This window comes from Sander lucioperca, chromosome 20, assembly GCF_008315115.2.
Source record: "Sander lucioperca isolate FBNREF2018 chromosome 20, SLUC_FBN_1.2, whole genome shotgun sequence".
Taxonomy (NCBI): Eukaryota; Metazoa; Chordata; class Actinopteri; order Perciformes; family Percidae; genus Sander; species Sander lucioperca.
In genome coordinates this window covers 21,790,603-21,814,122 of record NC_050192.1, presented here as the reverse complement: position 1 = coordinate 21,814,122, position 23,520 = coordinate 21,790,603, and the positions used below count along the sequence as shown (strand labels likewise).

Below are 23,520 nucleotides of genomic sequence, written 5' to 3'. Positions count from 1 at the left end.
TTTTAAATTTTTCTTCTGCACATTTTCAGCGCTTATTTCTACGTCCCAATATTTTCTGATATAAAACAAAAATTTTAAACGGGCCAATGTGACCCAAAGTCAACAAAAATAAAAGTTGCATTATCGATGGGAAGACAACCCAAAGGTTAACAAACGTGATCTTCTCTGGTTGTATAACAATACAAAAATCTCAAATGCTCAAATAATCACGGACCCATCACATGTGAAATGAGTTAATGATGTTGCTGCAGAAGCCGACAGCCGGGACGCCTCACCGTGACGTTAAGGCACGTCGGTCAAACAACTCGACCTTCTGACTGTTGACAACGAGCCTGAGGGAAGCCGTTGTTCCTCTAGTTCGTTGAAGGAACAATGTTCTGCAACTCCTCGTATTTGGGAGGAGGTTGGTTGAAGTAGGCGGGGACCGACATCAGGACGCCGACGGGTCTGTTGGGGTTACGCAGCTGGTGGATCATGATGGAGGACAGAACCATTCCCAGCAGCTGGAGGGGAACAGAAAGGTACGTTAACATTCATGCTTTTACTGTTTAGTATGTCGTAAGAAAGCTTTTTTGCACACCTCTTTTGGCGGGCAGGTGCGTAGGATATGATCAAAAGTAGCAGATCAAAAGCTTAGAGAAAGTCCCGCACACTGACCATTACGCAAGCAATAATTTACTTAGAAAAATACAACAATTGGTCTTAGACCTTTAAGGTCTAAGACCAATTGTGGTATTTTTCTAGCCTGAGGGGGGGTATGCTTCGGATCACTGATGTAAAACTAAATAAATATGAAATAAATTGTTTAAGAATTCTCACCCCCAGGACAGCCAGGGTGAAGAAGGTTCCCATGACGACGTCAAAAAGCAGCAGGGTACTGAAGCTGACGATGGGGAAGCAGGCCTGGAGAGAGACGTTTCACACGTTATAAAATCATAATCAGCTGACTGATCGTATGACTGAGATATTAGTTTGTTTGTTCGCTCTTGAGTTTAATATTTTGGGTAAACTGACCTGGATGTAGACGGACTTCTTCTGCTGCACCACACCCTGAAGGAGACCCTAGAAGAAGGACAAGAAGTTAGTAACCTGCATTTAAAGAAACATGGCTGAAGGCGATAGAGCGTTTGGTTTTAAACTCACTCTGTAGTCGACTGTCTGACACTTTCCCTCCATCTCCTCCAACTTGTTGCACAGACAAGAGTCGGGGATGTTTCCCTCCCAGTCCTTATAACTGAACAGACCGCAGCACTGCATCTGAAACACACACACACACACACACACACACACACACACACACACACACACACACACACACGAGAGAATTAGGCTGTGTCTCATTCGGCATACTTCCGTCAGTACACTGCTCATGTGCACTGACCACTTCCTGCCGTAGTGCCCACTTTGGATGGTTAGTATTAGTAGTTAAAACTAGGGCTGTCAATTGATTAAAAAATGAATCTAATTAATTACATACTCTGTGATTAATTAATCGAAATTAATCGCATACATAATTAACGGTGCCTGAACCGATACTTTTTAAGAAAGTAAAAAAAGAAAAGAAAACAAAGGGTACTAAACAACAGTCGGTGACATTAAAGAACGGCTTGTTTATTGCTAAGGCCATATGGTCAACATTAAATGATTTAATAATAATGTATAACAATAACAATAACTTATTTCACTAGTAAATTGCTGTTGAACGACAAAAACAACAACCAGATGGGAAAGCAACATTTACAATAACTTCAAATGCACCACGAGGCTGTAGTTTACCAGTTTCATTGAACGCACCGTCTGTGTTGTTTTTCCGACGGCAGCTGCAGATTGTTACATACGCTCGCCGCCTCTCAAAATCTGACGAAAATCTGTTAAACTGACCTTTGTCGATCTGAAATGAAGACAGATTCAGCAACTGCACGGCCTATTTCTCTCTTAAAATGTTTTCAGAAACACGTTTCGGTGAACTATTTTAGTACAATATGAGATCGTATTCTGAACGAGCCGCCATTATGGTCTGTTGTGAAATCTGGGAGAAGTCAGACCCACGTGACGCGTTCGTCCAATCAGCTGCCGGTTGACGTCCCTGGTCCCTCCCCTTTCCGCTTTGTAGTCCAGACGGCGGCCGTTTAGTGCGAGTAGGGTCCATCGTTCCACACTGAACTTTCTGACTGTTTTTAGGGGGTCATCCTGGTACTTTCAGTGCTCTGACTTTTTGCATTATCTCCACGATATACTTCAAACTAAGTGTTTGAAGTGTGACGGTAGGCGGTTTGAGACACAGCCTTAGAAACAAACAGTCAGTTATTTACCAGAACCAGAACGAAGAGCTGATGTTACAGCCTGTAATCACAGAAATGAAATAAATCAAGTGCGCCGTTAATTGATTAGTCGATCGACAGATTATTAAACTGAACACACGGCTCGACTGTAATGGAGCTCACGCTCTCACGTTTTGTCGCCATAAATATAGACAGAAATATAAAGTATTTACGATAACCAGGGCCTGAAATTAACACCCGAATATGCGCCAAATGCACTGTGTGTCAACCTACCTGCCACATTAGCAGGTAGCCAATAAGAATTGAGTGATTCATTAGGGCAAGGCCGCCCAATTTGGGGCCCGTGGCCGTGCTCTCTTTGTTTTGGCCCGCCATGGATTTGACATATTCATGCTTATTCTCCTCTTATTTTAAAAGTAATGACTACGAAACGTACATTTTGTGCAGTTAAAAAGTACGTAATCTGAGTTTAGCTAACGGCAATGTAATGCACAGTGGTGGTAAACTTCCCATTTAAATTACATATGTACGTTTTATCTATGGAGAATGGCAAGAGTTACGGTATTCTTCAACTTCAACATTTATTTTTGGCCCGTGGCCTTCCATTCAGATACATTTTGGCCCTTCATATGAAAGAATTTGGGCACCTCTGAATTAGTTTTTTTTTTTAAAACTGTTGTTCTTTTACATTTCAACGAAGTCTACCATTTCGTTGGATTTTAGCAAAAAATGTGGCGGCACATTACTGGGGTAAAGAGGCCAGCTGAAACGAACAACCCACAAAAAGATGAGAATGAGTCAAAGAAAAGTAAAAGAAGACGTTTTAATTAGGGCTGTCAATCGATTAAAAAAATTTAACTAATTAATTACATAGTCTGTGATTAATTAATCGAAATTAATCGCATACATAATTAACGGTGCCTGAACCAATACTTTTTAAGAAAGTAAAAAAAGAAAAGAAAACAAAGGGTACTAAACAACAGTTGGTGACATTAAAGAACGGCTTGTTTATTGCTAAGGCCATATGGTCAACATTAAATGATTTAATAATAATGTATAACAATAACAATAACTTATTTCACTAGTAAATTGCTGTTGAACGACAAAAACAACAACCAGGTGGGAAAAGGACATTTACAATAACTTCAAATGCACCACGAGGCTGTAGTTTACCAGTTTCATTGAACGCACCGTCTGTGTTGTTTTTCCGACAGCTAAAACACAGTCAAACTTTACACCGTTTAGCGTTAGCTGTCAGCATTTTAACTGTGTTTCATCCAGCTACTAGCTAGCGGTAGGCTAACGTTAGCTGCTGTTGAGTATAGTGTTAACTAGCTAGCGGTAGGCTAACGTTAGCTGCTGTTGAGTATAGTGTTAACTAGCTAGCGGTAGGCTAACGTTAGCTGCTGTTGAGTATAGTGTTAACTAGCTAGCGGTAGGCTAACGTTAGCTGCTGTTGAGTATAGTGTTAACTAGCTAGCGGTAGGCTAACGTTAGCTGCTGTCGAGTGTAGTGTTAACTAGCTAGTGGTAGGCTAACGTTTCTTATATATGTCAATGCGTTGCTGTCGAGTATAGTGTTAACTAGGTAGCGGTAGGCTAACGTTAGCTGCTGTTGAGTATAGTGTTAACTAGCTAGCGGTAGGCTAACGTTAGCTGCTGTTGAGTATAGTGTTAACTAGCTAGCGGTAGGCTAACGTTAGCTGCTGTTGAGTATAGTGTTAACTAGCTAGCGGTAGGCTAACGTTAGCTGCTGTTGAGTATAGTGTTAACTAGCTAGCGGTAGGCTAACGTTAGCTGCTGTTGAGTATAGTGTTAACTAGCGTCACGTTCAGAGGTGTTTGTGTTGCCTGTATCGTCTTCAGAGCACCAGAGAGAAGAGCAGACATATCAGTGGCTCCAGATTTCGGTAGCCAGGGTTGGCAGGAAGAAGATTTTTACAAGTAAATGTTCCAGTTAATGATCCAGGCAGAACATTCTCGTCTCCCTCCTTCATTTTACAGTCTAATGGTGGCTAGAACGGCTCCGGGTCAAACCTCAATATGGAATGGATTAATCTGCGTTATTTTTTTTAACGCGTTAATTTTTCTCAGATTAATTAATCGAAATGAACGCGTTATTTTGACAGCCCTATATTAATACAAAGTGGACGACTGGCGACAACGGCAAGGTTCGTGAGTAGGGTTGGGTACCGAAACCCGGTTCCACTATGGCAGTGGTTCTCAAACTTTTTTCAATAATGTACCCCTTTTGAATTGTTTCTTTAAGCCAAGTACCCCCTAATCATTTTCGGTAGAAAAAAAAGTGTATATAAACAGAACAGTACAGCGCTGTGAGTGATAGATTTACTAAACAACAGCCTCGTAACTGAAAAAAAAACATTTAAATAATAAAATAAATAATAAATAATCAATTGTGTGACTTTCTGCATAGAAATAGTCTATTTGAAGACTTTCAGTCAGGATTTAGAAAGCATCATAGCACAGAGACGGCACTGGTGAAAATCACTAACGACCTTCTAACTGCTGCTGACAAAGGACTTGTCTCCGTACTTGTCTTATTAGATCTTAGTGCTGCATTCGACACTATTGACCATACCATCCTCTTACAGAGACTGGAACATTTAGTTGGCATTAAAGGAATCGCACTAAGCTGGTTTAAGTCCTATTTTTCTGAGCGATCCCAATTTGTTAATATTAACGATAAACCATCCAAATACGCTAAAGTTAGCCATGGCGTTCCTCAAGGCTCAGTGCTTGGACCAATTCTATTCTCTTTATATATGCTTCCTCTAGGCAATATTATTAGGAAACACTCAATTAACTTTCACTGTTACGCAGACGACACCCAATTATATCTGTCAATCAAGCCAGACGAAAGCGGTCAGTTAGCTAAACTTCAAGCGTGCATTAAAGATATAAAATCCTGGATGACCCACAATTTTCTGATGTTGAACTCAAACAAAACGGAAGTTATTGTGCTGGGACCCAAGCACCACCGAACTTCATTATCTAAAGATATAGCTACCCTAGATGGTATTGCCCTGGCCTCCAGCACTACTGTCAGAAATCTAGGAGTCATTTTTGACCAGGATCTATCCTTTAACGCCCACTTAAAACAAACCTCAAGAACAGCCTTTTTCCATCTTCGTAACATTGCCAAAATCAGGAACATCCTGTCTCAAAACGATGCTGAAAAACTAGTCCATGCATTCGTAACTTCCCGGCTGGACTACTGTAATTCTTTACTATCAGGCTGCTCAAATAAGTCCCTCAAGACCCTCCAGCTGATCCAGAATGCTGCAGCACGTGTTCTGACAAGAACTAACAAAAGAGATCACATTTCTCCTGTATTAGCTTCTCTGCATTGGCTTCCTGTAAAATCCAGGATTGAATTTAAAATCCTTCTCCTGACCTACAAAGCACTAAATGGTCAAGCACCATCATACATAGAAGAGCTTTTAGTACCTTATTGTCCCACTAGAGCACTGCGCTCCCAGAACTCAGAGCTACTTGTGGTTCCTAGAGTCTCTAAAAGTAGAATCGGAGCCAGAGCCTTCAGCTACCAGGCTCCTCTCCTGTGGAACCAGCTCCCAACTTGGGTTCGGGGGGCTGACACCGTCGCCACATTTAAGAATAAACTGAAAACCATCATCTTTGATAAAGCTTATAGTTAGGGAGTGAGGAGTTGCAGCATAGTAGAGTAGAGTAGAGGGAGGCAGGAAGTACAAGCCCGTTCCGGCAGGGGAGAGTACGAGCCCGGTCCAGGGCCCCTCTCTTTAGCCTGCCTCTCTTAGTTATACTATTATAACTCTAGACTGCTGTGGGAAGCTCCTTCCAAGGACACAATGAGCTACTCCCTCTTCTCTCTTTTCACTTGTCTCCTTTTGTGTGCATCTTAGTCCCAGAAATGCCTGTTACTAACCTAGCTCTGGGGAGTTTTCTCCCCGGAGTCCCTTTGCTTCTTCTTCACCCAGAACATCGCCTTGGAATTGGGTGGCACCTACACCGGGGTCCTGGGTGCAGCTGACGCTATGGACTTACTACACCCTGCTACGCTCTGCGATTCCCCGCAGTGTCCGACTGCGTCCTGCCGCGTCCAACCGCGTCCACCCAGGCTGCTGTGCCACACTACACCCCGTAACGCCCTGCTGTGCCCTACTATGACATGAACTACTATGACTACCATTGTGATCACTGCTTCACTATCTTTATTATGACTATTATTGCCACCATTCACCACTCCCCCAACTGGTGCCGTCAGACACCGCCTACCAAGAGTCTGGGTCTGTCCGAGGTTTCTTCCTAACAAAAAAAGGGAGTTTTTCCTTGCCACTGTCGCAATAGCTACTGCTAATGCTTGCTCTTGAGGCAACCACTGTAATAGTTGGGGCTTCGTAAAGTACAGAGTTTGGTCTAGACCTACTCTATCTGTAAAGTGTCTCAAGATATCTCTTGTTATGATTTGATACTATAAATAAAATTGAATTGAAATTGAATTGAATTGAAATGCTGATGAGAAAAGGAGACAAAAACTGTAGAAAAGACAAACACTTGGAAAAAGACGGTAGAAAGAAGAAAGGAAGGAAGGCAAGAATAGGTCGAAATAGTAGGGCTGCCACCTCTTAGTCGATTAGTCGACTAATCGGTCGTTTTGGTCTTAGTCGACTAAGATTTCTTTAGTTGATGAGTCATTTTTTATCCTTATTCATGCTTAATTACTCATTTCCAAGAAACTTATGAGCACATTTCTGGTAAGCACAAGATTTAAAGTGGTGCTTTTGCAGGATTAATTGTGGAGAAACTCAGTTTTACAGATGGTTAATTAACTACATTTATATTGTGCTTTTCTAGTCTTAACCACCTCTCAAAGAGCCCAGCTCTGTCGATTACATCAACTAATCGATTAATCGACAAAATCATATAAGCGTTAGTCGACTAAGAATTTCTTTAGTCGAGGACAGCCCTACGAAATAGTATCAAAAACTTCAAAAACAGCGACATAAGAAGAAAAAAGCGAGAAACTTGTAAAAAGTAGAAGGAAGGAAGGCAAGAATATGTCCAAAGAAGGAGACACAAATGTCACATTTTTGGTAGGAAAATGTTCTGGACAACAGCCTTGTAACTGTTAAACATTTTGTTAAATATCTCACGTACCCCCTGCAGTCCTCCAAAGTACCCCTAGGGGTACACGTACCCCCATTTGAGAAACTGTGCACTATGGAACCGGTTCCTACGCAACTGGTAAGAATCGGACCGGATTAGAACGCAAATTTCGGTTCCTCATTTCGGTTCCACTTAATGTGTCGACTGAAATATTTTCCCTCTGTCGCTCCGAAACAGACGTAAAAATATCACCCTTTAGCTACCGTTAGCTAGCTACTGTAAATATAGGCAACTTTTAAAATGCTATATTTTCCCTCTGGGCTCACCAAAATGGACGTAAAAGCATATTAACCATTCACTGCATGTGATCGCTAGTAAACATGTTACAACTTTGATGTCAACCGTATTCGTGATTCCTGACTTATGACAGCAGTGCAGAACAAATGACCTGCTGCAGTCAAATCCTTTTGTAATCAGGACTAAAAACTTAAAATTAGAAGAAATAAGGACCTCTAGTCATGAAAAAGCCACCTACACACGATAAGTTGTAAACTATCAAAGACTGCGCTTCCGGAGGAGACCGCTGCGGTCAAGGCACTGACGTCCATGAAAGCAGCGCTGTTTGAGAGGATGCGACCGCTGTTTCGGAACGTTCATGCGATCGGAAAGAAGATGAGGCCCTTCTCTGACTACGTTTGGATGTGCGAGTAAGTATTAATTGGATTTTGTGGCTGGTGGTCAAAAAAGTTAAAGGTCCCATGGCATGAAAATGTCACTTTATGAGGTTTTTTAACATTAATATGAGTTCCCCCAGCCTGCCTATGGTCCCCCCAGTGGCTAGAAATGGTGATAGGTGTAAACCGAGCCCTGGGTATCCTGCTCTGCCTTTGAGAAAATGAAAGCTCAGATGGACCGATCTGGAATCTTCTCTTTATGACGTCATAAGGGGAAAGGTTACCTCCCCTTTCTCTGCTTTGCCCGCCCAGAGAATTTGGGCCACCCATGAGAAAGAGAGACATCATGGCTTGAAGTATGGCAGTTGGTCAAGGCCACTTCAGATACAGTATTAGGGGACCACTAAGGTCTATATAAAAGAGACTTCAGATACAGTATTAGGGGACCACTAAGGTCTATATAAAGAGACTTCAGATACAGTATTAGGGGACCACTAAGGTCTATATAAAGAGACTTCAGATACAGTATTAGGGGACCACTAAGGTCTATATAAAGAGACTTCAGATACAGTATTAGGGGACCACTAAGGCCTATATAAAAGAGACTTCAGATACAGTATTAGGGGACCACTAAGGTCTATATAAAAGAGACTTCAGATACAGTATTAGGGGACCACTAAGGTCTATATAAAGAGACTTCAGATACAGTATTAGGGGACCACTAAGGTCTATATAAAAGAGACTTCAGATACAGTATTAGGGGACCACTAACACCTATATAAAAGCATCCAAAAAGCAGCATGCCATAGAACCATTGACTTCAGGCCCTGACGATAACATTTAACATGGACCTGAATGATTGTAAAGATTTACAAAGAATATGTTTGCGGCATGTACTCTCTAACTGGGAGATTGCGCGTGTGTGTGTGCATGTGTCTGTGTATCTGCATGTGCGTGTGTGTGTGTGTGTGTGTGTGTGTCTGTATGTGCGTGTGTGTCTGTGCGTGTGTGTGTGTGTGTGTGTCTTACCTCTCTCTGCATGCTGTCGACCTTGTGCCTCTTATCGATTGGAGCTTTGTCCAGAGGCAGATAACCACGATAAGTCTCCTCCTGCATGCTCGCCACCTACAGACATAAACACAGAGTTAGCATCACAAAAACAACATTTTGGAAGTGAACTCTCATTTTGTCTTGGGTTCAGAAGGACACGTTCACTTTGGCCCCTCCCCCACGAAGGCTAAACTCACTCAGCCAATAGTCAACCAGGTGTTTGTGTAGGCTCCCTCCATGTTAACCGCAAAATTTTTTTTTTAATTATACGCATTACTCCAGGTAGGGAAAGAGTCCTTACCCCAAGTGAAGGAGTTTAAATACCTTAGGGTCTTGTTCGCGAGTGAGGGGACAATGGAGCGGGAGATTGGTCGGAGAATCAGCACAGCAGGTGCGGTATTACATTAAATTTATCGCACCGTTGTGACAAAAAGAGAGCTGAGCCAGAAGGCAAAGCTCTCAATCTACCGGTCAGTTTTCGTTCCTACCCTCACCTATGGTCATGAAGGCTGGGTCATGACCGAAAGAACGAGATCCAGGGTACAAGCGGCCGAAATGGGTTTCCTCAGGAGGGTGGCTGGCGTCTCCCTTAAGCTGCTTACACACCAACCAGACGGCCATAACATGTCTCCATAACAGCAGGTGGCGCTAATCTGTATTGTCGCCCAAAAAATGAAAACCGGCAGCTGATTGGACGAACGCGTCACGTGGGTCTGGTTTCACTGGAAATTCACAGCCAGACTGTCATGGCGGCTCGTTCAGAATACGATCTCATATTGGACTAAAATAGTTCACCGAAACGTGTTTCTGAAAACATTTTAAGAGAGAAATAGGCCGTGCAGTTGCTGAATCTGTCTTCATTTCAGATCAACAAAGGTCAGTTTAAAAGATTTTCATCAGATTTTGAGAGACTCTAGTCACGCTCATCCCGCTCCCCGTTTCCGGGTTAGCTCTCCACCAATCAGATGGGTCATTTGAGTCCGACTGCCGGCAGTGCCCGCCCCGCCGATTATACATCAAATTGGCCAAAATGAAGGCCAACGGCCCCTCGGACGGACAACGGGACGGAACACACCGAACAGACTCGAGTCACCGACCTCGCCAGACTGTCAGACGGCCGATTATCGGCTCGGTGTGTCCGGGCCTTTAGAGATAGGGTGAGAAGCTCAGTCATCCGTGAGGAGCTCGGAGTAGAGCCGCTGCTCCTTCGCGTCGAAAGGAGGCAGTTGAGGTGGTTCGGGCATCTGGTAAGGATGCCCCCTGGGCGCCTCCCTAGGGAGGTGGTCCAGGCACGTCCAGCTGGGAGGAGGCCTCGGGGAAGACCCAGGACTAGGTGGAGGGATTATATCTCCAACCTGGCCTGGGAACGCCTTGGGATCCCCCAGTCGGAGCTGGTTAATGTGGCGTGGGAAAGGGAAGTTTGGGGTACCCTGCTGGAGAAGCTGCCCCCGCGACCCAATACGGGTCAATAAGGGGACGAAGATGGAAGGATGGATGGATGGCATTACAACTTTAAAATGTAACCGTGAGCTGGTTTAATGACTCCAGACACATGGCAGAAACACAGAATAACATTAGCTGAGTGTTGCCCTGTTCAGCGTAGAAGTACCAGTGACATGCATTACTTTGACTGTCTGATGTTGTCCATTTATGAGTTTGTGCTGCAGTGAAAACCCATTCCCTTGGCCTTGGTCGTGTCGCTAACGAACCGTGTCTGTGTGAGCGTCAGGGTCGTTACCTGGGGACGGATGACAGCCAATACGGTTCCAGGGAGGAGCATCACAATACTTCCAAGAATCATACACACCAGGAACTGCAGAGAAAGACCAGAAAAAACCATAACCACACAGTTGCACAATGATGCCGTTAAACCTTTTAAGGAAGAAAATGAGTCAACATTAAAACTAGCAAAAGCCGTCTTGGTTCATCTTTCCACTGTTCCAACAATCACCACTCTGGTTTGGTTGTAATAAACCCTTAAACCTTTTGGGAGATAAAACAGAAACGCCAACCCTGATAAAAAGCGCATATTCAGTTCTGATGGTTGGGATTAGCCTGGCTCCACCCTCCTAGGTACTTCCGCTCAATTTTCATTTCCCTTCAGTACACCGTCTGGGTTTGCGGTATATTCTTGGGTTTTCTCCGGTCAAATATTTGGCGGTCCAATCAGTGAACAGAGGGAGTAGCTGAGAACGATGACGTTGAGGTCGTGCGCTAGTTTGAGTTGTAGTTCCGTAATGGCGGCGGAGAAAGATGCGCGTGAAGCCATTTGGTCCGTTGTGGCAACGCTGCCGAATATCCAGAAGTTAAAGCCCGAGCAAGAACAATCTTTGCTGAGTTGTGTTGGGGGCCATGATGTCGTGGTCCTCCTCCCCACGGGGTTCAGGAACAGTTTGATTTTCCAGCTCGCTCCGTTAGTGGTGAAGGAGTTGGCTAAGGCTAACGCTAGCGATGCTAAGCCGACGTCACGACCAAACGTTAGCGATTGCTTATGGCAGATCCAGAGTGGCTCTGGGCAGATCCAATAGTTTTAAACTTCAACAGAGTACCCGCCTTCAAGGAAGTTAACACTTGTCAATGGAGAGAGGCCAGACTCTCTGGACCAATGAAATGGACCAGAGTCTGGTAGGACCAGGCTAATGGACCAGAGTCTGGTAGGACCAGGCTAGTGGACCAGAGTCTGGTAGGACCAGGCTAGTGGACCAGAGTCTGGACCAGAGTCTGGTAGGACCAGGCTAATGGACCAGAGTCTGGTAGGACCAGGCTAGGTTGGGATAGCCTCTGCTGCCAGAATTATATTGAGACGCTGGAAATCAGCCATAAACCCAACAATGTAGGAGTGGAAACTCCTCCTGAGTGAGACAGCATCATATGAGAGGTTATGCTGGCTAGGATAAGGGGCAAAGACCCTGGGGCACTGGGGATTTGGGATCACTTTATGGTTTACCTGACCTCTAACTAGTAGTCTGATTATGGGATTGTAACCGTATTTTTATGCCATATTTATTTAATTTACTGATATTTTGTTTCATTTAACTAATACTACTGTACTTTCTGTCTGCTCAGCTTGTACATTTTTCATTTTTCACATTCCTTGTGACCAGAATAACTTATGCTTTGACTGAAATGTTATTTCACTATTTGACCTTTTCGTCTTATTTGTCTTCTGTAAGCTGTACCATACGAGCTGTTGTTTGTCATATTTGCAAATAAAAATTTAAATTACAAAAAAAGAAAAAGAAATTAAACCTTAATTCACCCATTTACATGTGGAAATATGCTGCCTCTATACACGCTAAAAGTTCTGATTATTTACATGGAGTCTGGTGGAAATATGCTGCCTCTATACACGCTAAAAGTACAGATTATTTACATGGAGTCTGGTGGAAATATGCTGCCTCTATACACGCTAAAAGTCCTGATTATTTACATGGAGTCTGGTGGGTGGCTGTAAACCAAACTTCCTGTTTCCCCCCTCAGAGACGTCACAGCCGATGTGACATTGATTGCAATCTTGCAAACAAGATTGCATCAAATGAACGATGACTCCACTTCCTCTTTTACTCTGAGGTTGTACCACCCTGCGCTGTCCAGCTGGTCTTTGTACTCACCAGGATCATGCATGTCTTGCTCTCCCTGTAGGCGCCAACGGCTCCCAGGATGGCAATCACCATGACGATGAAGCCCAGGAAGTAGCAGTAGGATTGCTTGAAGTCCAGCTGCAGACAGAAGAAGTGATTGACAGGTTCATATTTAGTTTTTGTGTGTTTAGGACACTGAGCTATTTTGTTCAAACAAACAGTGTTTGTTCTTACAGCTAAGACTCCGTTAGCGTAGCTGAACTGAGACTTCAGAGCGAGCACAATGATGACGACGCCAACAATCTGAAAACATAAAAACAGAGTTTGATCAGATCCAACGACTCAAAAAACACAAGTAAAAGTACACAATTGTATTGGCACATTGTAACTAGGGGGGAGGGGGTTTGGGAGTCGTCCGCTAGAACATTTTGAGCATTCATTTTGAGGGTCAAACACTTTATTTCCAGCATTCTGGTGAATTTTGGTACCCTGGAAATCCAGAGTTCTCACGAGAGCACAATTTGATTTTGCTCAGCGAGTCACTCTGGCAGTCAGTAATGATGCTCATTAACTAGGCCCTTGTAGCCGAGCTGCACCAATCACATTGGTGTATCTGATATAGGCGGGCCAGAGGCGAGCTAAACAGATGAGTTTAATCTACTAGTTAGCTCCTCTGGTAGCTAAGAGTTTAATGCATGCTTGGTGCCATCCCTCGAGTTGGGCCATTTTCATTACTCAGTGTCTCTGGATTTCCAGGCTAGAATTTTAGTGCAAATGTCTTCAATTAATATTAATAATATTAATTATCCTGTATTGTTCAAAACTTTCTGAATATTCAAAAAACAACACGCTAGAAAAGATATGTGCGCTGCAAAGATGGTATGGTCCACTATGAAGGGTGTTTGAAATCGTTGGAAAACATTCATTTACAGATCAGGATATATATACATGTTTTTGGGGTTGTCTTTCATATTTTTTAAATCTAGGCTACATTTTAATCCAGGCCTAAGCCACTGGGAATAATATATTTAAGTATGTTTTTTAAACTACAGTTCGATTGGTAATAGCAGTGCACGATATATATCGACTCAATATCGTTTTTGCAATATCACGTTGTGCAGTATCAATATTGAAAATGTACTGAAAAGTATGCAATATTCTGTGTATTTTGTGAGATGTGCATAGAGACGAGAAGCGTGAGGACAGAAAGAGAGAGTGCGAACTGCGAAGTGTGCGTTTAAATAAACCCTTGTGTTTTATGAAAACCTGTTGTTTTAATATTCTATTAATCTATTTTGATGTGTTTTCATAAATGTTTAAGAATATCGGAATGAATATCGATATCACAAAATTCATATTGATGATGTGATCACGAAATATGCTTCCCATTTACTACATGTAATAATACATTAAATTAAAATTCGTAATGTCCACACGAAAAAAACGACATAATCGTGTCCTGTTCACGAATCAATAGATTCAATAACGTGACCATTTCACGAACTTCCATGAGACTGGGCTGGTCCATCTGGCTCCAGTCACCGGGCTTAACCAACTTTTCTGGGGGAAACCCTGCCATCTACAACTATATTATTTAATCTTATAACATACTTTTCAAGAAAAAATACCAAATATTTGATGGTTCCAGCTTCTTAAATGTTTAGATCTGCTATTTTTTTCTAGTTTTATGTACAAACGCTGAAGTTGAGCTTCCGATTCGGCAGGGAAACATAACTTACATTGCTGCTAGGTGAGTGATCCTCTGTTTTTTTAACCTCTTACTGTATTGAAAGTGTGTTAGTCATTAAGGTAAATTATGAATTATGTCTAAAACACACTTTTAGATTTGTGAAAGCTTTACTGTTTTTATGAGAACACAATAAAGGGAGATTTCACAGTTTTTTTTTTTCACATATAGACAACATAAGACCAGGTCCAGATCCAAAACCACTATACCTAGACTTGTCAAATCTGGACCAAATTATCCCAGAGAGGCTAAAGATTGTTAAAAACAGTTTCAGATTTGTGAAAGCTTTATTATATTTGTGAAAGTGCAACAGAGAGAGATTTCCCTTTTCTTTTTCATATGTAGACCACATCAGAATTCACATTAGAATATGTGAAATCTTCCTTTATTGCACTTTCAGTAATGCAATCGGAAGCTAACTTCAGCTTTAAGTTTCCCTTAAATTTCCCCTTAACCACTGAAGCCAACTTCAGGTAAATTGGATAGCTTTGCATTCAATAACATTATCTTTGGACAAATTGCAATTGGCATTTCTCACTACTTTTTCTACTTTACTTTTTCACTAACCAAAATGCTGAACATATTACATTGCTTTACAATAAAAGCTGCAATAGGTTTTTCTACTAAAACAAAGACAAACCTAAAAATGATTTCCTACATAAAACAAACTAAGTTAACAATGGTTAAAAGCTTAAAAACTATTTTAGACACTAAAAATGCAATAAGTAAATACATAACGGCCCAGTAATGTTGGATTCATTTAATTATATTAAAACATTTAGACGTTTTAAATCCCAAAACAGACAATAAACATATTTTTCAATTAAAAAAATACATATTTTTAACTTTAAATCGGTTTGTTAACACGTTAAGTTACTTTGCTAGCTAGCTTCTGTTGGAAGTCTGAAACGAAAGTTAGCATCTAATTACGGTTGTTTTTCTCATTAAAAAAACTTTTAGCTTAGCACACCTGCTCACTTATGACCGATTTAAGTATTAAAATACAAAAAAAAATCGCTAAAATAATGTTTATATTATGTATTAAACATATTTTTAAAGAATGAAGAAGATGCCTGAGAGACTCGGACGTCCACTACGTACTTTTTATTCCCAAAGTTCGATCAGAGAATCAATGGCGGCCATTTATAATAACGGTTATTAAGAAGGGCAAACTCACCGCGAAGATGATGTTGAAGATGGTTAGGAGCCATTTGAGGCAGCTGTTGACCTGAGTCATGTTTAAAGATGGAAATACAACACAAGGATAGTTCTTAAAGGTGATGAAGAACCGACTGCAGCGGAGAAGTGAGGAGAGACCGGGAAGGTGCTGGTTTTAAGTGACAGGGAGAGACCGAGGGGACGGCGGGGGAGGCCGTGGGGAGGACGGCGGGGGCTTCCAGTAAATTTAAATGACGAAGATTAATACATCCATGGAAGGCACCGCCCCGCCAAATTTTTGTTTCCTAGGAGGGCAAACGGGAAATCGCCCGCTACCGTTCTCTTATTACATCCATGGCTACCGATCATAGACTGTATATAAGAGCTACCGATATGGAGACGTCTGGTGGCTGGAAAAAGGGGGGCTTCCTTCTGGGAAGACAAACGGAAAATGCCCATGCTTTCCTCTGTGTGTGTGTGTGTGTGTGTGTGTGTGTGTGTGTGTGTGTGTGTGTGTGTGTGTGTGTGTGTGTGTGTGTGTGTGTGTGTGTGTGTGTGTGTGTGTGTGTATGTGTGTGTGTGTGTGTGTGTGTATGTGTTCTTGTTTAACTACATTCGTGGGGTCCAAAAACCGGGAATACAGTATACTTGTGGGGTCTGCACAGGCTTGTGGGCCCAAAATGCTGGACCCCACAAGTTTAAAGGTCTGTTTGAGGGTTAAGACTTGGTTTTAGGATTAGGGTTAGAATTAGGTTATGGTTAGGGTGAGGGTAAGGGTTAAGGTTAGGCATTTAGTTGTGATGGTTAAGGTTAGGGTAAGGGGCTAGGGAATGCATTATGTCAATGACGGGTCCCCACACAGATTGTGAAACGCAGTGTGTGTGTGTGTGTGTGTGTGTGTGTGTGTGTGTGTGTGTGTGTGTGTGTGTGTGTGTGTGTGTGTGTGTGTGTGTGTGTGTGTGTGTATGTGTGTGTGTGTGTGTGTTATGGAAAAGCAGATCTCGCTGCCCTGAGAGGCTGTTTTGGTAGTCTGAGGAATGGGCGGTGTTAACTCGAAATGTGGATCCACTTAAAAAACAACAAACATCTCTCTAGGCTACTTACTACCCCTGGGGGTACTTTGGAGTACTGCAGGGGGTACATGAACTTTTTGCAAAATGCTTAAAAATATGTCATGCATAATTCCTAAAATAATTATACTATAATAATGAATGAATTACTGTAAGTGATGGATTCTGAACATTTGAAATGTAGCATTTAAATGTTTTTCAGTTACAAGGTTGTCGTTTAGTGAATCTATCTCTGCCGACACTGTATTGTTCCTTTTTATATAGATGTAAAAATGTTTTTGCACTGGTCAGGGAGTACTTGGCTTAAAAACACAATTCAAAGGGGGTACATTATTGAAAAAAGTTTGAGAACCCCTGCTTTAATACATAATGTTACGTAAATTCTTGATCAAAATGTCACCAGCAGTTAGAGGTGAAAAAACCCGTGGTGGAAGAAGTACTCTTATAACGTTACTCAAGTAAAAGTAGTAATTATACCACAGTTTAAAATACTGTCTGCTACTAGTAAAAGTCCTGCATTCAAAATAACAAGTGTCAGCATCAAAATATACTAAGAGTACCAAAAGTAAAAGTACTCATTCTGCAAAATTATAATATATTATTGTATTTATACTATTATATATACACACACAATGTATAAATACTATTGTATTATGATGATTGATGCATTAATGTAAATTCACAACTTTAATGTTGCAGCTGGTAAAGATGGAGCTCATTTTAATGACTTTATAAACCACTGGGTAGTTTAATCTATACTTAAGCTAATATACAAACAAAATCAGTCCAATTTGAAAAAAAACAGTAGTTACCATTTAATGAAAAGTATCAGTAAGTCACAGGGAAAGATGTAATGCCCAATATATCAGGGGACAGAGTATACAACAAAATCAAGTCAACTTTATTGCCAATTCTGCAATAGGTGCCAGCTATACAGAGCAATTGGAAATAAAATTAGAAAGTTAAGTACAGTGTAAACCACATTATGCATTGTATACAAAACCCTGAACCACGTTACCATACGGAAAGGAGATCATGTTTAGCGCCAAACCTTGTAAGAAAAACCTGAATAGTGGTAGGATTACACCCACTTACAGTAAACAGGATTCACAATGTAAACAAAGTATGCAAAAACCTGCTAACACAGGTCTGCATATCCGTACATTGGTACATTTGTTTTCAGAATCAGAATCAGCTTCATTGGCCAGGTTTGTGTAAACAAACAAGGAATCTGACTCTGGCTAATCTCAAAGTACACTCACTTAACATATAAAGAATATAAACCAGAAAGAACAGTAAGAAATATAAAAACTATACTGATAAGTATGCAGTATAACAATACTGCAGAATTTAGAAAAAATATACAGTAACAATTTCTTCAACACATAAAAAAAAAAAAAAAAAAGAGGTTAAGGTCAGGAAGGCCCCAGACCTCCCCACCTAATGTGGTACCTCCCCCCCCCATTACATCCTGGAACGGATCCCTACAGAGATAGAGCTTTCTGTTAAAGAGTAAAATCCTTTCTGTTTAACCCGAAACAGCCCTGAAATCACCATCCTTACATGAGCTCTTGACTAGATTGCGTTGCTGGTGAAAAAGTGTTCATCCAAAAGAGGATTTTTCGTAACCAAATTCCTTAGAAAAAAGTCTGAATTCAAGCAACAAGACCATTTTCTTGAGAACTACATGAACTAATAATCTTGTGATTATTAGTAAAAGAAAAAGTGAAAGAAAAATGTTAACAAACCCGACCCTCTCTGGTCGTATTCGTACAAACATAACGAGTTCAATAAGCACCGGCCCACCGCATTCTAATGTGAAATGAATAATAATGTTGCTGCAGAAAAAAAACAAAGATCTCAATGGACTAAAATGCCCCAAAAAAAATAATCTTTTAAAAAAAAAAAAAAGCTGCTTTGCGTTTGATCTCAATGGAGCCGACAGCCGGGACTCCTCATTGGACGTTAAGGCACTTTGGACGCTGGGACAAACAACTGGACTTCCTGACCCTTAACAACGAGCCTGAGGAAAGGCGTTGTTCCTCTAGTAGTACTTTGGAGGAAGAACGTTGTGCAGCTCCTCGTATTTGGGAGATTTGGTGAAGGGTGGCGCCATCATCAGGAAAACGGGTTTGCTGGGGTTACGCAGCTGGTGGATCATGATGGAGGACAGAACCATGCCCAGCAGCTGGAGGGGAACAGAAAGGTACGTTAACATTCATGTCTATCGGTTAATGGTCGTATAGGACTAGTCCTAGGCCGTCCTCCACAACGCTGCAGAGGAAGGTCTGGCTAGTCCACACAGCATTCTGGGATGGGAGAACAACATGCTCTGGTTTCTTGGCATTTCTTTAAACCAATCACAATCGTCGTGGGCGGTGCTAAGTGCCGGACGGAGCCACGGTGCCTCTGCTAAATAGTCTCAGGAAGGAACTTGTTTTGGTGGAACGTGTGTACGTTCAAAAGTAGTTTTAGTCGTGCAACAGAAAACTCAGATTGGACAGATAGTCTAATGTAAATGTAAGGGAGTATTATAGGATGGCCAGCAGATGGCAGCCTGGTGTTATTCTAAGTACTCCTTTTCTTCCTAGCTTGCTGTAGTACGGAACCATATTCTGTTGTTTTCGGGAAGGTAAGCCGAGTTTCAGAGCACTGTTATACGTAAACATTAATTTAAATCATTCATGTTTGTGTTGTGATTCTGTGCAGTACACCGTAGCAGTGTAGATATAGCCTGAGGGGGGGTATGCTTCGGATCACTGATGTAAAACTAAATAAATATGAAATAAATTGTTTAATAATTCTCACCCCCAGGACAGCCAGGGTGAAGAAGATCGCCATGCCGATGTCAACAAGCAGCAGGATACTGAAGCCGACGATGGGGAAGCAGGCCTAGAGAGAGACGTTTCACACGTTATAAAATCATAATCAGCTGACTGATCGTATGACTGAGATATTAGTTTGTTTGTTCGCTCTTGAGTTTAATATTTTGGGTAAACTGACCTGGATGTAGACGGACTTCTTCTGCTGCACCACACCCTGAAGGAGACCCTAGAAGAAGGACAAGAAGTTAGTAACCTGCATTTAAAGAAACATGGCTGAAGGCGATAGAGCGTTTGGTTTTAAACTCACTCTGTAGTCGACTGTCTGACACTTTCCCTCCATCTCCTCCAACTTGTTGCACAGACAAGAGTCGGGGATGTTTCCCTCCCAGTCCTTATAACTGAACAGACCGCAGCACTGCATCTGAAACACACACACACACACACACACACACACACACACACACACACGAGAGAATTAGGAACAAACAGCCAGTTTAAAGTTTATTCTGGACCTGAATGATTGTAAAGATTTACAAAGAATATGTTTGCGGCATGTACTCTCTAACTGGGAGATAGCGCGTGTGTGTGTGTGTGTGTGTGTGTGTGTGTGTGTGTGTGCGCGTCTGTATGTATGTGCGTGTGTGTGTGTGTGTGTGCGTGTGTGTGTCTGTGCGTGTGTGTGTGTGCATGTGTCTGTGTATCTGCATGTGTGTGTGTGTGTCTGTGCGTGTGTGTCTGTATGTGCGTGTCTGTGCATGTGTGTGTGTGAATGTGTCTGTGTATCTGCATGTGTGTGTGTGTGTGTGTGTGTGTGTGTGTGTGTGTGTGTGTCTTACCTCTCTCTGCATGCTGTCGACCTCGTGCCTCTTATCAGCTGGAGCTTTGTCCAGAGGCAGATAACCACGATAAGTCTCCTCCTGCATGCTCGCCACCTACAGACATAAACACAGAGTTAGCATCACAAAAACAACATTTTGGAAGTGAACTCTCATTTTGTCTTGCGTTCAGAAGGACACGTTCACTTTGGCCCCTCCCCCACGAAGGCTAAACTCACTCAGCCAATAGTCAACCAGGTGTTTGTGTAGGCTACATACCCTCCCTCCAAAGAATTCCAATTATACGCGTTACAACTTTAAAATGTAACCGTGAGCTGGTTTAATGACTCCAGACACATGGCAGAAACACAGAATAACATTAGCTGAGTGTTTCCCTGTTCAGCGTAGAAGTACCAGTGACATGCATTACTTTGACTGTCTGATGTTGTCCATTTATGAGTTTGTGCTGCAGTGAAAACCCATTCCCTTGGCCTTGGTCGTGTCGCTAACGAACCGTCTGTCTGTGTGAGCGTCAGGGTCGTTACCTGGGGACGGATGACAGCCAATAAGGTTCCAGGGAGGAGCATCACAATACTTCCAAGAATCATACACACCAGGAACTGCAGAGAAAGACCAGAAAAAACCATAACCACACAGTTGCACAACGATGCTGTTAAACCTTTTAAGAAGGAAATGAGTCAGCACAGTTTATCCACAGCTCAAATTGGTCCAGTATTAAGTAAGACAGCTGCAGTCAGCAGCGGCGAAATGCTGCAATGAAAAATTAATGGACAATTGCGCACCTTCAGTTAGCGTTCAGTTAAAAGTTCTGTTGTTGCTGCTGACAGGCTCAGATTATTATTCTAAGTGTCTGACAACATTATGGAAAGGATCCCTACAGAGATAGACTTTTTTTGTTAAAGATTAAAATCATTTTTGTTAACATGAAAAAGCTTCCAAAATCACCATCACCAAACCCACCAGACTCCATGTAAATAATCAGTACTTTTATCATAAAAAAAAAACACTTCATTCAAAGTCGACAGAAACAAAATTAATCTATCAAAAGCCGTCTTGGTTCATCTTTCCACTGTTCCAACAATCACCACTCTGGTTTGGTTGAAATAAATCCTTAATTCACCCATTTACATGTGGAAACATGACACGTAACGCTAAAAGTTCTGATTATTTACATGGAGTCTGGTGGAAATATGCTGGCTCTATACACGCTAAAAGTTCTGATTATTTACATGGAGTCTGGTGGAAATATGCTGGCTCTATACACGCTAAAAGTTCTGATTATTTACATGGAGTCTGGTGGAAATATGCTGGCTCTATACACGCTAAAAGTCCTGATTATTTACATGGAGTCTGGTGGAAATATGCTGGCTCTATACACGCTAAAAGTTCTGATTATTTACATGGAGTCTGGTGGAAATATGCTGGCTCTATACACGCTAAAAGTCCTGATTATTTACATGGAGTCTGGTGGAAATATGCTGGCTCTATACATGCTAAAAGTACTGATTATTTACATGGAGTCTGGTGGAAATATGCTGGCTCTATACATGCTAAAAGTCCTGATTATTTACATGGAGTCTGGTGGAAATATGCTGGCTCTATACACGCTAAAAGTACTGATTATTTACATGGAGTCTGGTGGAAATATGCTGGCTCTATACACGCTAAAAGTCCTGATTATTTACATGGAGTCTGGTGGAAATATGCTGGCTCTATACATGCTAAAAGTACTGATTATTTACATGGAGTCTGGTGGAAATATGCTGGCTCTATACATGCTAAAAGTCCTGATTATTTACATGGAGTCTGGTGGAAATATGCTGGCTCTATACACGCTAAAAGTACTGATTATTTACATGGAGTCTGGTGGAAATATGCTGGCTCTATACACGCTAAAAGTCCTGATTATTTACATGGAGTCTGGTGGAAATATGCTGGCTCTATACATGCTAAAAGTACTGATTATTTACATGGAGTCTGGTGGAAATATGCTGGCTCTATACACACTAAAAGTCCTGATTATTTACATGGAGTCTGGTGGAAATATGCTGGCTCTATACACACTAAAAGTCCTGATTATTTACATGGAGTCTGGTGGAAATATGCTGGCTCTATACACACTAAAAGTCCTGATTATTTACATGGAGTCTGGTGGAAATATGCTGGCTCTATACACACTAAAAGTACTGATTATTTACATGGAGTCTGGTGGAAATATGCTGGCTCTATACACACTAAAAGTCCTGATTATTTACATGGAGTCTGGTGGAAATATGCTGGCTCTATACACACTAAAAGTCCTGATTATTTACATGGAGTCTGGTGGAAATATGCTGGCTCTATACACACTAAAAGTTCTGATTATTTACATGGAGTCTGGTGGCTGGCTGTAAACCAAACTTAAAACCAAAAGTTAAAAACAACAACCGACGTCTCGGTGTTCTTATTTCAACAGATTTCTTTAGACTTTGGTCTGTTCCTGTTTCCCCCCTCAGAGACGTCACAGCCGATGTGACATTTCTTCATAAAAGAAAATTGCATCAAATGAACGATGTCTCCACTTCCTCTTTTACTCTGAGGTTGTACCACCCTGCGCTGTCCAGCTGGTCTTTGTACTCACCAGGATCATGCACGCCTTGCTCTCCCTGTAGGCGCCAACGGCTCCCAGGATGGCAATCACCATGATGATGGAGCCCACGATATAGAGCTCGGGTTTCCTGAAGGTGTGAACGTCCAGCTGCAGACAGAAGAAGTGATTGACAGGTTCATATTTAGTTTTTGTGTGTTTAGGACACTGAGCTATTTTGTTCAAACAAACAGTGTTTGTTCTTACAGCTAAGGCTCCGTTAGCGTAGGTGAACTGAGAATTCAGAGTGACCACGATGATGATGATGCCGACAATCTGAAAACATAAAAACAGAGTTTGATCAGATCCAACGACTCTAAAAACACAAGTAAAAGTACACAATGAGTTGGATCCCCCGCAGAAATACCAGGTTCAAAAAAAAAAAAGTTTGCAAGACCCCCTGGTTATAATTTGCCCGCCCCAATGTTGAAACCAAACGTTCCGCCCTCGTTCTAATGTAGGCCAACGTTCATATGAGAAGCAGTTTGGGCAGGGAACTATTACTATATTAGTATAATAGTTTATAGTAGTATATATATAAATAACTTACTATTACAGTTAATTCTT

The 23,520-nt window shown here is 41.8% G+C and overlaps 2 protein-coding genes and 1 long non-coding RNA gene across 3 annotated transcripts in view; 1 reads left to right on the top strand and 2 right to left on the bottom strand.

Moving 5' to 3' along the window:
- Positions 1–80: 80 nt before the first annotated feature.
- On the bottom strand, positions 81–15,819 carry LOC116051985 (tetraspanin-8-like). The gene is made up of 9 exons (XM_031302470.2): positions 15,616–15,819; positions 12,926–12,994; positions 12,722–12,829; positions 10,849–10,923; positions 9,090–9,185; positions 1,144–1,257; positions 1,015–1,050; positions 820–903; positions 81–503 (listed from the first exon to the last, which is right to left on the bottom strand). The coding sequence occupies exons 1-9, from the start codon at positions 15,673–15,675 to the stop codon at positions 354–356; spliced, it is 792 nt and encodes a 263-aa protein (XP_031158330.1). The 5' UTR covers positions 15,676–15,819; the 3' UTR covers positions 81–353.
- Positions 9,192–20,688, top strand: LOC116051989. Its single transcript, XR_004105467.2, has 2 exons — positions 9,192–9,326; positions 20,565–20,688. It is a non-coding gene; the product is annotated as an uncharacterized LOC116051989 (long non-coding RNA).
- The window catches only part of LOC116051984 (tetraspanin-8-like), a 6,376-nt gene continuing 1,507 nt past the window's right edge, over positions 18,652–23,520 (bottom strand). Inside the window, exons 2-9 of the mRNA XM_031302469.1 lie at positions 23,161–23,229; positions 22,948–23,064; positions 20,852–20,926; positions 20,328–20,423; positions 19,799–19,912; positions 19,670–19,705; positions 19,475–19,558; positions 18,652–18,854 (exon numbers count right to left, since the gene is read on the bottom strand). Coding sequence (XP_031158329.1) covers positions 18,711–18,854; positions 19,475–19,558; positions 19,670–19,705; positions 19,799–19,912; positions 20,328–20,423; positions 20,852–20,926; positions 22,948–23,064; positions 23,161–23,229 — 735 coding nt within the window. The 3' untranslated portion in view covers positions 18,652–18,710. The remainder of the gene's footprint in view (positions 18,855–19,474; positions 19,559–19,669; positions 19,706–19,798; positions 19,913–20,327; positions 20,424–20,851; positions 20,927–22,947; positions 23,065–23,160; positions 23,230–23,520) is intronic.